Source organism: Penaeus monodon, chromosome 16, assembly GCF_015228065.2.
Source record: "Penaeus monodon isolate SGIC_2016 chromosome 16, NSTDA_Pmon_1, whole genome shotgun sequence".
Classification (NCBI taxonomy): Eukaryota; Metazoa; Arthropoda; class Malacostraca; order Decapoda; family Penaeidae; genus Penaeus; species Penaeus monodon.
Window position 1 is genome coordinate 17,505,897 of NC_051401.1, and position 14,432 is coordinate 17,520,328.

The 14,432-nt window shown below is 41.2% G+C and overlaps 2 protein-coding genes across 2 annotated transcripts in view; one reads left to right on the forward strand and one right to left on the reverse strand.

Annotated features, from left to right (window-relative positions):
* On the forward strand, positions 1–5,101 carry LOC119582604 (26S proteasome non-ATPase regulatory subunit 9-like). Its single transcript, XM_037930975.1, has 5 exons — positions 1–236; positions 988–1,087; positions 2,648–2,829; positions 3,499–3,612; positions 4,168–5,101. The coding sequence occupies exons 1-5, from the start codon at positions 144–146 to the stop codon at positions 4,279–4,281; spliced, it is 603 nt and encodes a 200-aa protein (XP_037786903.1). The 5' UTR covers positions 1–143; the 3' UTR covers positions 4,282–5,101.
* A 4,867-nt stretch (positions 5,102–9,968) lies between these two features.
* Positions 9,969–14,432, reverse strand: part of LOC119582960 (transient-receptor-potential-like protein) — a gene marked incomplete at its 5' end in the record, with an annotated part of 17,474 nt that continues 13,010 nt past the window's right edge. Inside the window, 5 exon segments of the mRNA XM_037931474.1 lie at positions 9,969–11,134; positions 11,364–11,620; positions 12,121–12,331; positions 12,626–12,851; positions 14,055–14,228. Coding sequence (XP_037787402.1) covers positions 9,969–11,134; positions 11,364–11,620; positions 12,121–12,331; positions 12,626–12,851; positions 14,055–14,228 — 2,034 coding nt within the window.

The window sequence follows — 14,432 nt, forward strand, 5'->3', positions numbered from 1 at the left end:
CCGTGGGCTTCTTGCTTCCTCATCGTCGGAGGCTCGGAGTGACGAGGCCCGGGGTCGGGTTGTGGAAAGGCGGGTTTTTTGTAGGGAAAGGCTAAGATCAGCAACGTTTTTTTGTTGTTTTAACGTGCTGTTTGAACTGAAAGATGGAATATTCGAAAGAAAAAGTCTTGTCGCTTATTAAGGAGAAGGATAACGTCGAGCAAAATATCAAGGAGTATTGGGATATTTTGAAGACGGTAAGAGTTTTATTAAATATGCAAACTATAGAGCGAATAATTCTAAGAAACTTTTGGAGGTAATGGTGGATGAGAGCGACACACCCTCCAGAGATGAAACCCCAAAACCAGATAATTTTACACAACACCTTCGCATAACCGATTGTGATGATTTTGCTATAGATGGAATCATCACTCTCTACTATCTACCATGTCAAAATCATGTTGCAAAACCCCCTATTAGTGACAATCTTGGCCTGATGGTATGGGAGGGCATGAAAGATATAGGGAAATTGCAGGGTAAAATATAAATATTATACACAGAATTAGTTACTATATTGTTGAATGCAGGGTGTTGTACCCCCTGTGACCCCCTCCCCTAGGGCTACCACCCCTAACCCCCACCCAGGAAAACAAAGAATCTTCCATGTATTCATGGCAGGGTAGTGCACATGACTGACACGTGGGAGCACTTGATGTTGAGTCTGTGTGACGCTCTCTCTTACTGTGAATTGTGGAGGATTCTTTGTTTTCCTGGGTGGTGGTTTAGGTGTGTACAGGGGGTACAGCCCCCTGTATTAGACAATATAGTGACTGATCCTCTGTACATTGTTCATATTTTACCCCGCAATTTTCCTGTTAGTGCCAGCCCTTTTTTTAAATGTTTTATATCACTTGATGTTTTAAAAGTTTGCAGATTTTCTCTTATTAGTTTGTCTGTCTGTTTATCATCCTTTTTTATCAGTGAGTGTTGTCATTCTTCCTTTTACAGAATAATGTGGGAATGAATGAACCATTGATTGATCATGAAGGCTACCCAAGATCTGATATTGATGTCTATCAAGTACGTCATGCGAGACACCAAATCAAATGTGAGTTTATTCATTTTCACATTTTTTCCTTATTGTGATAATTTCAAATGGGATTTGTAAACTTTAGTATGTAGTCTGAATGTGAATGAAATATTTTTATAGGAGTGTAAAAGAGGAGTGAAAGATCTCATAAATTACGTAGTGTTGTAAAAATGAACTCGCCCTTTCACTTGTAAAGCTCAATTTGCAAGAATTTAGAGTTCTGTTACTGAATAACTGAATTTTCCTGTATCATTCTAATTTTTCTTTTCAAATGTCCACTAATCCATTGATAATTCCCACCAGCCTACCAAGTTCTCTCCTTATAATGTAGACAGCAGTATAAGGAGACACTTAAAATTAACCTGATTGGTTTACAAATCTGTTATTTACCTGTTAGTACTTCCCATTGATAACATTTTTGTCCACTACTTACATCCTTATTCGTGTAAGCATTTTCCTCCCTGTCATCATGAAAAGATGGACTGCATTTCCCAACAACATATCTACAGTGCCTAGTTCACAGTATAATATTTATAAAGTATAATAAAAAGAACAGCATCGATATTGATAGCATTAGTAAAAAGTCATTTTTCCCACAAACTGAAGGAAAGGTGAAATCAGGTGAGATCTGTTAACCCTTTGCTGACAGGTGGCATGTACGTGCATGCCGTGGCATGCCAGGACTATCTGCCGGTGGCATGTACATACATGTCATGGTGTATGTATGGCCATGCCATGAGTTTTTTTGTTAAAATTATGGCAAAATATTGTTTTTTTGCCACTGAAAATGTGATTAATTAGTTTTTAACAATTTTTCTCATTTTTCCTATACTATGTATTTCATAAAGACTTCTCGGGCTTCCGAGGTTAGCGTCTAAAAAATTATGTTAGTAATCGACTACACTGGCCAGAGATATTATATAGTATTCACAAAGTGATGATGTAAAACCATGTGAAAATACTGATATGTATTTTGGTAAAAAAAAAAAAATAAATAAAATAAAAATGAAAGAAAATATTTATAAAAACACTGAACATAAAATTATATCTATATGGAACTGATAATATAAACCTGTTGAAACTAAAGTTTATCTTATAAAATAACTTGAAAAAAACCTACGGTTTCAACTCCATGATACCACACACTGCTTATTTTATTCAGACTATCGAGTGAATAATGATCAACTATGGAGTCTATATAACAACAAAAATATCCTATAGTCTTGATTAATCAGAAAATTTGGCAAATAGAGACATTAGAAAATAATAATACTGAAAATACAACATAGGATCTTAGTATTACAAAGAAAGGCAAGGGATGCTGGTATTGGGCATGAGCGGTCGTGCATGCTAGGGTGACGATATGAGCCCCCGGCAGTGGGGCCCAGGCCATTATGAATATCACCCGTCGGGAAAGGGTTAATTGACTCCTTGTGGTTAACCACTTGCAGAGCCATCTATGTGCAGGACATTTCACAAAACAGTATAACAGTGAACACAACATTTTCCTGGGGCCTTTGGGTTAACAGTCTACACTGATGTACCAGTCAGTGCCTAACAATTATTTCCTATTTCTAGGTCTTCAAAATGACCACACCGCTCTCCTGAAACAGATTGAGGAAGGGCTTGTTGCAGTCCACAGTCAGGCACGCACTGCAGAGGCTGACCCCAATGGTGTGAATGTCCCGCCTCCACAGCCCACCTTTGAGCCGTTTGCTAAAGTTGACCATGTGACCCTAGGATCTCCAGCACATATAGCAGTAAGAGTGAAGGATTTTGGTTTAAAGGTTAAAAAAAAAAAATAGACTTTAAAGATGATTTTTGAGAAGTGTGAAAGTTGCGTTTATTGTATTTTAAGCTGTTTATGCCTAGAGAATTTGTACATACATACTGTGATTTGAGCTTAATAATTTTGTTTATACAGAGATGACTCCTGTAGTGCTTAGTCTCCAAAGAGATGGTTACTAGGCCTGACTAATCTCACCTGTTTACCCATTACCTTGATTATCTGAAAGATTTTTTTTTATTATTTACCATTAGTATCATAAATATTATAATAATGGTATTGTATATATTATAATAAGGGTATTGTAAATGATAATAATAGTGATAATGACAGTATTATAGAAAAAATCTCTAAAATTCAAAGAATCAAGTGAGGTCAGGTAGGAGTACTAATTGACTTCTTGGTGGAAAAAAAAAAAATAAAAAATAAATAAATACAGTGGACAGTGCAGGTACCTGGTGCCAGTGGGTTAAACAGGAAATGTTGGTTTTGCAGTCATGGAATGTCATCAGAAACAGGTCAGGTGGTCTGAGAGCTTCTCTAGGGTTGTTAGACAAAGTATCTTTGGATTTGAAGAAAATGTTTATTGAAGGATGTTACTTTAGATAGGCTTTGTCTAAAATACTGGCCACTGTCACTCCAGGGCCTACAAGAAGGTGACCAGATCGGAAAGTTTGGATCGGTTGTTAGCAGCAACTTCCGCAATATGACCAACATTGCAGAAATTGTGAACCACTCAGTGAACTCCACAATTCAGGTAATATTATGAGGTTATAGAATTCTAAGAAATAAAAGTGGCATGGGTTCTTAGTTATGTATAGGTTTGGCAAAAAAAAAAAAAAAAAAAAAAAAAAGGCAAATTACTCCAGTTTACATTAAATCTTTGTCATCATGTAAATAAAGGGTTTTATAATATCTGATATCATTCACACTAAGGGAATTATTTGTTCAGTTTTCAGGCTATTTCACCATGTTCTTATTAGACTTCATACTTAGTAACCACTTCACAATTAATTTACGTCCAGGCTTCTTAATCACATTATACATGCACCATAATTACACAGAAGTAGAAAAGGTAGGGAAACCACTAAAGCTGATTTTCCACTCCCCACCCTCACCCCTGGTCCCTGAGCTACCTCTGGCCACCCAGCCTCCCATTTGAGTTACAAGTACAGTTACCTCCCCCCTCCCCACTCCCCACCATCATCTAGGCACTTCTAGACTATGTAATATTGTATGAGAAATTTTAAAAATGATCATCAAGTATAAACACAAACTTAGGCAAATTACTCAATAGAAGATTTTCCACCAGGTCATTGTCCAGAGAGAAGAGCAGAGTGTGACATTGTCCCTTACTCCACGCCCATGGTCTGGTAGAGGACTGCTAGGCTGCAACATCGTCCCTATTGAAAGATTGGATCGATAAGTTTTTTAAAAATGCAAAATATGGAATATATATATATATATTTGTTTTGTATTTCTGGATCATTTTGAATTACTGGATGTACCTTAGTTTTTTCTTTCTTTTTGTATATATAGTTTTTTTTTCTAATTTATGGTTGATCATTGGTGTTAATGGTTACATTCAGTGACTTGTTTACAAAAAGGAAAAAAGATATGTGGATTTTTGCATTCACAACTTATGACTTTTTATCATCATTATCATTATTAGATTCTCCTGAAAGGACAGGTTATCTTAAAGATTTTGATTACTTACATTTTATAGAGTTTCTTTGTTTTAAAAGTGACAAAAGATGATGATTTGAACATTATGGTATTCATTGCTTTGATTTTGTTGTTTTTGTGTCATGTTCTTGCACAAGAAATCTTGCTTCTTTGGAAAATTAGGAAATATTTTTTTACTTGAGGAGAATCACAGGGTGCTAGATCATTTATAGATTAGCGAGTTTTGTTTTATGAAATGGATAAAAAATTATTGAGGACATAAACTAGTTTTTGAAATACCATTATATGTGGACCTCATTACTGTTATTCTTTTTAAAAACTCACAGAAATACTCTCAAGAAGACATAGGGGCTTTTGTATTTTACAAAATCTTGATGTAAAACAAGATCATAAAAGTTACTGTGTAATCACTACAATTATGGCATCAGATTAACTATGTCTAATTATATTGATCTAAAATTATGTAATAGGAGATACTGTCATGGAGATACTGTTACGTTATTATACTTAACTTACAGATGTTGTAAGTTCAGTTGTTGAATACATGTGATCAAGTGTTCCATTTTTTGTTAATAAACCTGTAAAGAAAATATAAATTCCATCTGCTTTTGTTTAAAAGTTGAAAAGGCATATAGGCATGAAAAGAGTGGCTTCAAAATCCTCACTGAGCTGGTAAAAGCCCGAATTTTGGTTAAGATTCATTGTAGCCAAATTTACTATATATATATATATATATATATATATATATATATATATATATATATATATATATATATATATATATATATATATATATATATATTATTTTTTTTTTTTTTTTTTTTTTTTTTTTTTTTTTTTTTTTTTTTTACAATAGTGCACATGATAATGCTCTTGAATACCTCCCATTGATAAAAAATTCTGCATTTATAATTTAAGGGATATATCAATTTTAAGTAGAAATATAAAAGTACTCAGGTTTGGATCCTTAAAACTTCAGGAATTCAGGCAGTCTACTTTAAGATACAAAGGAAGAAAGATGAATCATAGTTATACAGTGTTCAAGAACAAATTTTGATCATGTAGTACAGTAGAGAAAGTTTAGAGACACAGCATGCGTATAGATCCATCTGTATCAAGGTTGAACAAACTGCAGAAGAAAGAATTATTGTACTGTTTCTGTTTATGACTGTGGTCACCAACAAAGTAAACATAGGATTAATAGGCTACCTAATTCTAAAGAAGTTTTCATTTATAGCATAAATGTCAAAAATTACAAATTTTCTGCCCATTTTCTATCTATCTATCATTTTTTCTATATCTATATCTATCTGTCTATCTATCTATATGTATATGCATATATATATGTGTGTGTGTGTGGATAAGTATGTTAACTGATACATATTGTCATTAATTAGTAGGGAAACTGATTAGCTAATTTTTACAGCAAAGGTATGATCACTTTACTGTTCAAGACCATGTCAAGCCATGCTGCAAAGTCTTCTATCTCCATGCAACTGCACACTGAGTACTGTTCAGTTGGTCAGGGTTAAGACCTTGGTCAGAGTCAAGGAAGAGCACACTCAGCAAAGCATAGTGTGTATATTAACAGTACACATGTATATTAACAGTACATGTTTTTCACCACATGTCCACATGAGGTGAGAAACATGTCACCTTCATGATGGAATGTGGAAACAAGAAACATGTATTAGACATACACTACAGTCTACACTGTTTGTCTTGCTCATGCAGAGGCTTGATATTTCACTACACATCCTTATCACTATCAAGAGCTTGAGAAGTTACTGTTGCCACTATCATTGCTCAGCAGGAACAAATGCACTTCCACCTGCGAATGGCATGTGTGCAGCCAATTGCTGCACACATGCCATTTGTCACTTGCCCTGTAAGTTATCCAGACACTTTCATAGCAAAACACACGCGCACACGCACACACACATGAACACACACATGCACACACACATGCACACACACATGCACACACACAACACACACACATGCACACACACATGCACACACACATGCACACACACACACACACACACACACACACACACACACACACACACACACACACACACACACACACACACACCACACACACACACACCAGTTAATAAAACAAAAAAGGTCTGATGCCAGGGAGGGTATATTGCTGCTTCCAACCTTCCACCCAGTTTTTGGGGTCCAGCATTCGATTTGCTGAGGCCATGACTGTCAAGATTGATTTAGAGGCTTATTCCACACAGGATTGTCTCTAGAATATACAGTTGGATAGTCTTGATCTATATATGTATATATATATATGTATATATATATATATATATTAATATGTATATATATATATTATATATATAATATATATACATATGTATATATATATATATATATATATATATATATATACATATATATATACATATATATACTATATATACATATATATATACATATATATATATATACATATATATATATATATATATATATATATATATATATATATATATATATATATATATATACATATATATATACATATATGCGGGGCCGCGGTGGCCGAATGGTTAGAGCGTCGGACTCAAGACTGTCACGACGGCAATCTGAGTAAGAGGGTTCGAGTCACCGGCCGGCGCGTTGTTTCCCTTGGGCAAGGAACTTCACCTCGATTGCCTGCCTAGCCATTGGGTGGCCAAGCCAGCCCAAGTCAGTGCCGGGTAAATAGAGATGGTGACTCGATAAAAACACCGGGCGGAAGGCAATGGCAAACCACCGCTCTAAATTGCCAAGAAAAATCATGGAAGCCCATGATCTTCAAGGCCGCGGTGGCCGAATGGTTAGAGCATTGGATTCAAGACTGTCACGACGGCAATCTGAGTTCGAGGGTTCGAGTCACCGGCCGGCGCGTTGTTCCATTGGGCAAGGAACTTCACCTCGATTGCCTACCTAGCCACTGGGTGGCCAAGCCAGCCCAAATCAGTGCTGGTCCCAAGCCCGGATAAATAGAGAGAATGATTACCTAAAAGGTAACACCGGCACTCTCCGTGGAAAGGAACTGGGGACCCTACCACGTACTCACTCCAAGAGCATCACAACATGAAAACTACAATTAAGTATCATGCTGTGACCACGGCGGCTCAGACATGAACCTACCGTTAAAAGAAGAATATATACATATATATATATACATATATATATATATATATATATACATATATATATACATATATATACATATATATATATACACATATATAATAATATATATACATATATATACATATATATACATATATATACATATATATACATATATATATATATATATATATATATATATATATATATATATATATATATATATATATATATATATATATATATATATACACACCCTTTAATAAGACTGACAAATTGAAGCCATAGGTTCACTCCCTGACTTCAGCTGTGTACCGGAAATGCTGCGAATACCCACCTAGATCACCTTTCAACTACAGTTAGCAGGTAGATCCTTGGTGATGGGGGATTACACACTGGGGCAGCAACACCACCCACGACCCTACCAACTAATGGTTGCATAACCTAATACAACAGCCTATAACGCTCGCACCCCGTCAGAAACTAAAACCACACGCTAACTGTAATGATTAGTGAGAATGGCTTGGGATTGAGTTTTTAGGTATCGGTAAGTTATTTACTTTCCTGTGCTATTTATTTAAATAGCACAGGAAGTCATTTAGCCAGCATGGTACAGCACTGAAAGTAGTTAGGTAAGCCTAAAACACATATAGGTTCTGTCAAGAGGTTATCTTTGTATCACTGCAGCCGACCCCATCTTGTCTCTAGCTGCTAAATGGGATGAAGATTTGGTACAATTTTTCGACAGAGGATTTCACCTTCCTCGGTTTTCAGAAAGACAGTTGCTGAAAGAATGAAATAATATTTAGTAAGAATGTGAAATCGGGTTGACATAGCGGTTCATCTTTTTTATACCTAACAAAGATTAGTTGCTCTTTCACTTCAACTAATCTCTGTTGGTTGTAATTAAGAGCAAAAAGATTTGTGGAATGCCATGGTAGATCAAATGATATCTCTGTTTAATAATAGCTACAGTAGAGCCTTATTAGTATCATGATCTACATTTTAATACCTGTGTGGGTGTATTTAAGTAGAATATTGTAATTTTTGCCGGTCCATATCACATATATCAGTTTCCTATCACAGAAACTATGTCTGATAACACAAAATTTCTTTAGAATGTCTAATTTTTATTTCGTCTTCATGTAAACAAAGAAAAAAAAACCAATAACTTTATATCACGATTACATTTCGAAAGGATAGTAAAAATACAACAACGTGTGGAACTGTTATGAGAACTGTTTTATTTTAACTAGAATGAATGGACAGAACATTGGTAACATAGAGAAAGCCAAAAAAAGGTTTCGAAACAAGTTTTAGTAACGGGAAAAATAAGATTTAAGCTAGAACGTATCCCACCGAGACAATTTTTTTCCCTGTGTCATAAAATCTTGAGTCAAATCACATTTTTTTAAAAACTTCATTTGGCTATTAGATCCGTTGTTAATCACTCCTAAGAAAACCACAGCCCCCCCCCACACTGACATATATTTTGTGGTTAGTATATATTGTGTTTTTTTATATATCATAAATCAAGAAACACTACAAGCTAATTAATCCTGCAGAGTATAAGCACTTTCAAAACTGTTTAAGCATTATGGTGAGCTAAGAATATATCACTATGTTCTATTTATTTTCGTAGGCTAATAACAATGATATCACATACAATAGCAAGTTTGATGAACAATAAAACGAAACTTAAATATGAAAAGCTAAATTATTTTTTTGTATATTTTTATATCCTTTTTATTTTATCATATATCAGTTTAATTGGGATAATGATTGCATATATAATAAACCAAACAAAATACTTTTTTTTTCTTAAGTATTAAAATTCTTAAAAGCTACAATACTTTCCTATATTTACCATAATGAAATATAATCACGAATCTTCCCCATTTTTTTTTAACTAATAAATATTTTGTTCTAGTTTAAAATACAATAATAGTATAAGAAGTACACAAAAACGCAAGAAAATAATTAATTCAGGTGCAGTACGCATACATAATCATCAGCAAAGCCTATATAATGAAAGCCAAACCCTTTATGCAAATTAAGTCATTCATACATGCAACTAATTAGTCTTATTAGAACACCTGACTGATTACATGTTCATGATTAAAATAGGGTTGCAAGGTATTGCTGCACTCGAATTGGCCATTGCAATACGAGGTGCTCCCGAAGCCACGTGTATACAGCAAGGAAAATAGGTGTTATCAAATATATATTTTTTTAAATTTTTTTTTGTTTCGTTACCTGTTATCTCATTTTTTAAAATATTTATTTTTAGTTAGTTTTTCTTTGTAGTTGGATCAGAGCCATCCGCCGCCGCCCTTCTGGCTCTGGCGGATCAGCGGCTCCGCCTGGTTGGTGGGCGAGTTGCCCTTGAAGGTCTCGGCGGGGGGCGTGGCCGGCTTCTGCTCGCCCGGCGGCTTCGGGGCGGCCGCCTTCTCCGACGGCTTCTCGGCGCCCGGTTCTCCTCGGGCTTCGGGGCGGCCGCCTTGGCCTCGCTCTTCTCCCGGGCTTGGCGGCGGCCGGCTTCTCCTCGGGCTTCGGGGCAGCCGGGGCGCCGGCCTTCTCGGGGGCGGGGGCGGCCGGGGCGGCGGGCTTCGCGGGGGCGGGGGCAGCCGGGGCGGCGGGCTTCTCGGCGGCCGGCTTTTCTACGGCTTTCTCAGCGGGCTTCGCGGCTGGCTTGGGGGCGGCGGCTGGGGCGGGGGCGGGCTTGTCGCCGGGCTTGGGCGTGGGCGGCGGCGTCTTGTCGATGACAAACTTGGTGGGCATCTTAGCGGGCGGCGAGGGCGGCACGGGCGTCTCGGTGGGCGCGGGCGTGGACGGGGTCACGGCGATGGTGGGCGTGACGGACTTGCGGATGTCCTCCTGCTTGGGCGGAAGCCGCGATGGGCGCCGCACGAAGTCCACCGACTCCAGCTCATCCGAGCCGGTGAAGGCCTGCTGCTGCTGCACCTGCTGCACGCGGGGCGCCACGGGGCGGCGGACGGCGCTCTCGCCCTCGATGCGCCGCAGCCCGACGGCCACGGGCGGCGGGATGCGCACGGGGGCAGGCTTGGGCGCGGCGGCGGGGGCCTGGTCCTTCGTCGGAAGCACTCCGCTCGCCTTAATCTGGCTCGGCTTGATCATGCCCGGGCTCGGCGCCACCGCGGCCTTGGGAGCCGGCGCGCTCTCCTTCTGCGTCTTCGCGTCCTCCTTCGCCGGTGCGGAGGGCTTCGTCTCGGACACGGTCGTCACCGACACGGCGGGCTTAGTGGGGGCGGCGTCCTTCTTTTCCGCCTCCACCTTCTTCATGCCGCTCAGCTTCTTGATGGAGTCCTTCGAGAACACGTTGGTCGGGACGTCGAGGCTCAGGTTCTCGTTGCTGGAGCCCTCCGTGCGCTTCAGGCAGGTCGGCGAGCGGCGTCCGGGCACCGTCAGTTTGGTCAGGTCCTTGGCTTGGCCTGCAGGAGGGAAACGGAAAAGATTAGATGCTTCATTAGGAAAAAAAGAAAAGAAAAAAAATCTATATTGTCAAGTAAAGATAAAGAGTAAATATTCACCAGAAAAAAAAATCGCTTTGCTTAATACTGATGCAACGTGAGCAGTCATATGAAAGGCCACTTCAGAACACTGCCTGGGAATCTCACAGCCCCGCCCTCCAGACACCCGAAGCCCCAGGGCCATCCTTACCGTCCTTTGCAGGCTGCCAGCCCTTGCTGTCGGAGGGGGGCATGGGGGTCTCGGCGGGGGAATGGTGGGGGCTCAGGTCCAAGCTCTTGATGGCGTCCAGGAGGTGAGGGCCGGTGTACAGGTCGGGGAAGGGCGAGCATCCGCGGGAGGACCCTGGGGAGCCGTCGGGCGTTCCCTCCTCCATCCTGCGTCGGGCCTTCTCTATGGCCTCCTTCAGGTTCTCGCGGCCCTCCTGGTTGCCAATGCCGATCTGGGACCTGAGGGCGGGGGGCGACATGAACAAACGGGGAAAGGAGAGAGAGAGAGAGAGAGAGAGAGAGAGAGAGAGAGAGAGAGAGAGAGAGAGAGAGAGAGAGAGAGAGAGAGAGAGAGAGAGAGAGAGAGAGAGAGAGAGAGAGAAAGTGATGATGAAAAAGAGTGTAATCGAAGACAGACAAGAAATAAAGACCGACGAGGAAATGTGTGAATCATTACGTAAACTGTTAATTTTGCTCATTAGATTCAAAGTTATTAACTATTAATGGTGTAGGCCTATAACATTCATTGGTTATTATTACTTTCCAAGGGTTTACAAAGATGAAATCATACTTTAATCATCAATCGCTTTTGGTCATTTTAGAGGGGTTGAGAGAATAAAAATCACAGCCCGCCACTTTGAAGAAAAATCATAACCCACAACCCAAAAATCTACGACATACACACGCACATGACCCGAACTCGCAAGCTACAGCCGCCCGCTAAAGCCCCCACAACTCACGCGCGAGCAGCTCCCTCAACGATGCTGGCCAGGTCTGCGGGCTTGTTGGCCATGGCGAGTTTGGCGACGCGTTTGAAGCGGCTGTTGGCTCCCTCCTCGACGGGCGATTCCTTCACCTCGCGGCTGGGGTCCTCCGAGCCCATGGCGGGAGACACGTGGAAGTCGCGCATCAGCCGTCGCTCCCACACGCGCATCTTGCGGCCCAGGGCGGCTGTGGGGGGAGCAGAGGGGGACGAGGGCGGAGGAAGAGAGGTGGGGCGCGGTGGAGGGAGGGAGAGAAAATAAAGAGGTTTTGTGGTTAGTATAATTGGTTATCTATCTATCTATCTACCTATCTATCTATCTATCTATCTATCTATATATATATATATATATATATATATATATATATATATATATATATATATATATTGTTGGTTACGTATAATGAATATCTGGCTCCACAGTCTCACACAAATAAGTGACTTTTATGTAAACAAACAGTCACAAACAAGCCCGAACTCACCCCGACTCTTCTTAGCGCAAGAGGAGACATCCATTCCGTTGGCTCCGAAGAGGTCAATCAGTTCGAACCGCAGCGACGAGATGTCACCCTTGACCTCGCTAATGTCATCCTCGTTGATGGGACGCTCTTCGTTCCGGCGTTGCAGCGAGCACACGTAGCGCCACAGGAGAGCGCGCATGACGGACAGGTAGCGGTAATCGCGGGCCTTGCGACGGCGGGAGTGGGTCTGGTGGGGGGGAGCGAAGGAGGAGGGGAAGGGGAGGGAGAAGGAGAAGCGAAGGAGGAGGGGAAAGAGAAGCGAAGGAGGTGGGGGAAGGGGAGGGAGAAGGAGGATGGGGAAGGGGAGGAGGGATAAGGAAGATGGAGAGAGGGGAAGAAGGAAGAATGGGGGAGGAGGAAGAAAGAAGATTGGGGGAGGAAGATGGGGAAGAAGAGAAGGGAATGCGAGGAAGGGGAGAGAGAGGAAGACAGGGGGAAGTAACAGGAGGAAAGAGGAGATGGGGAAGGAAGGGTGAGGGAAGAAAGCGGAGCGAGGAAGAGAGACGAAGATGAGGAGGAACGGAGGGAAGAGAAAGGGAAGCGAGGAAAGGGGAGGAAGGGGGAGTGGAGAAAGGGAAGTGAGGAAGGGGGAGGAAGGGGGGAGTGGAGAAAGGGAAGTGAGGAAGGAGAGGGAGGGAGATGGTAGGGAAGGAGAGAGGGGAAGAGGAGTAGGAAGAAGGAAGAAGGGGAAGGGGAAGGGTAAATGAAAGAAAAGGAGGAAAGTGAAGAAAAGGAAGACAAAAGAGGGAGGGAAGAGAGAGAGAGGTAGGGTAAGGGAGAAAGGAAAAATATGAAGAGGACAAGGGGGTTAAAAAAAGGCGAAAAGGTGGAGGAGAGAGAGAAGGAAAAAAGAAGAGTATAGTATAGTATAATATAATATAATATAGTATAGTATAGTACATTATTGTATAGTTTAGTATAGATATATGTCTTTGGCAACTTCTTTTCTGATTGAGAGACAGAAAGAGATCGAGTCAGCAGGCGAGAGAGAGAGAGAGAGAGAGAGAGAGAGAGAGAGAGAGAGAGAGAGAGAGAGAGAGAGAGAGAGAGAGAGAGAGAGGAGTTATAGACAGAAATACAGAAAGAGAGGCAGATAAAAGCGAAATACAGAAACGCAACAAAACAGTCTATATGAATGTACCCTCAAGTTCTTCAAAAAACACACGAAACCTTACCCCCACACTTTCACCTCTCCCTCCCTCCCTACCCCCCTCTTCCCTGCCTCCCTCCCCTCTCACCCCTTCCTCAACCACCCACCCTTGACATCCTTCGAACGACATCCTTGACATCCACCCACCCTTGACATCCTTGATATCCACCCACCCTTCGACATCCTTGACATCCACCCACCCTTGACATCCTTCGAACGACATCCTTGACATCCACCTACCCTCGACGACATCCTTCGAACGAGTTCCTCCTGGCGGCTGCTCTTGCCACACATCCTCATGAAGCTCTTCGGTGTCGGGAAGATGTTGAAAGGAGGAGGCAGGGTGTTGCCCACCTCGAAGTAGGACATCCACAGCTTGGTGCGGGCGAATTTCCATTCCGTATCGGCGTGTTCCTGTTGGGAGGTTGGGGATCGTAAAAATCTGGGAAATTGGGGGATCGTAAGGAATCTGGGGAAATTGGGGATCGTGAGAATCGGGGGAAATTGGGGTCGTGAGAATCTGGGGAAATTGGGGATCGTGAGAATCTGAGGATAATTGAGGGTCGTGAGAATCTTGAGGAAATTGGGGAATGAGAGAATCTGAGGAAATTGGGCAAC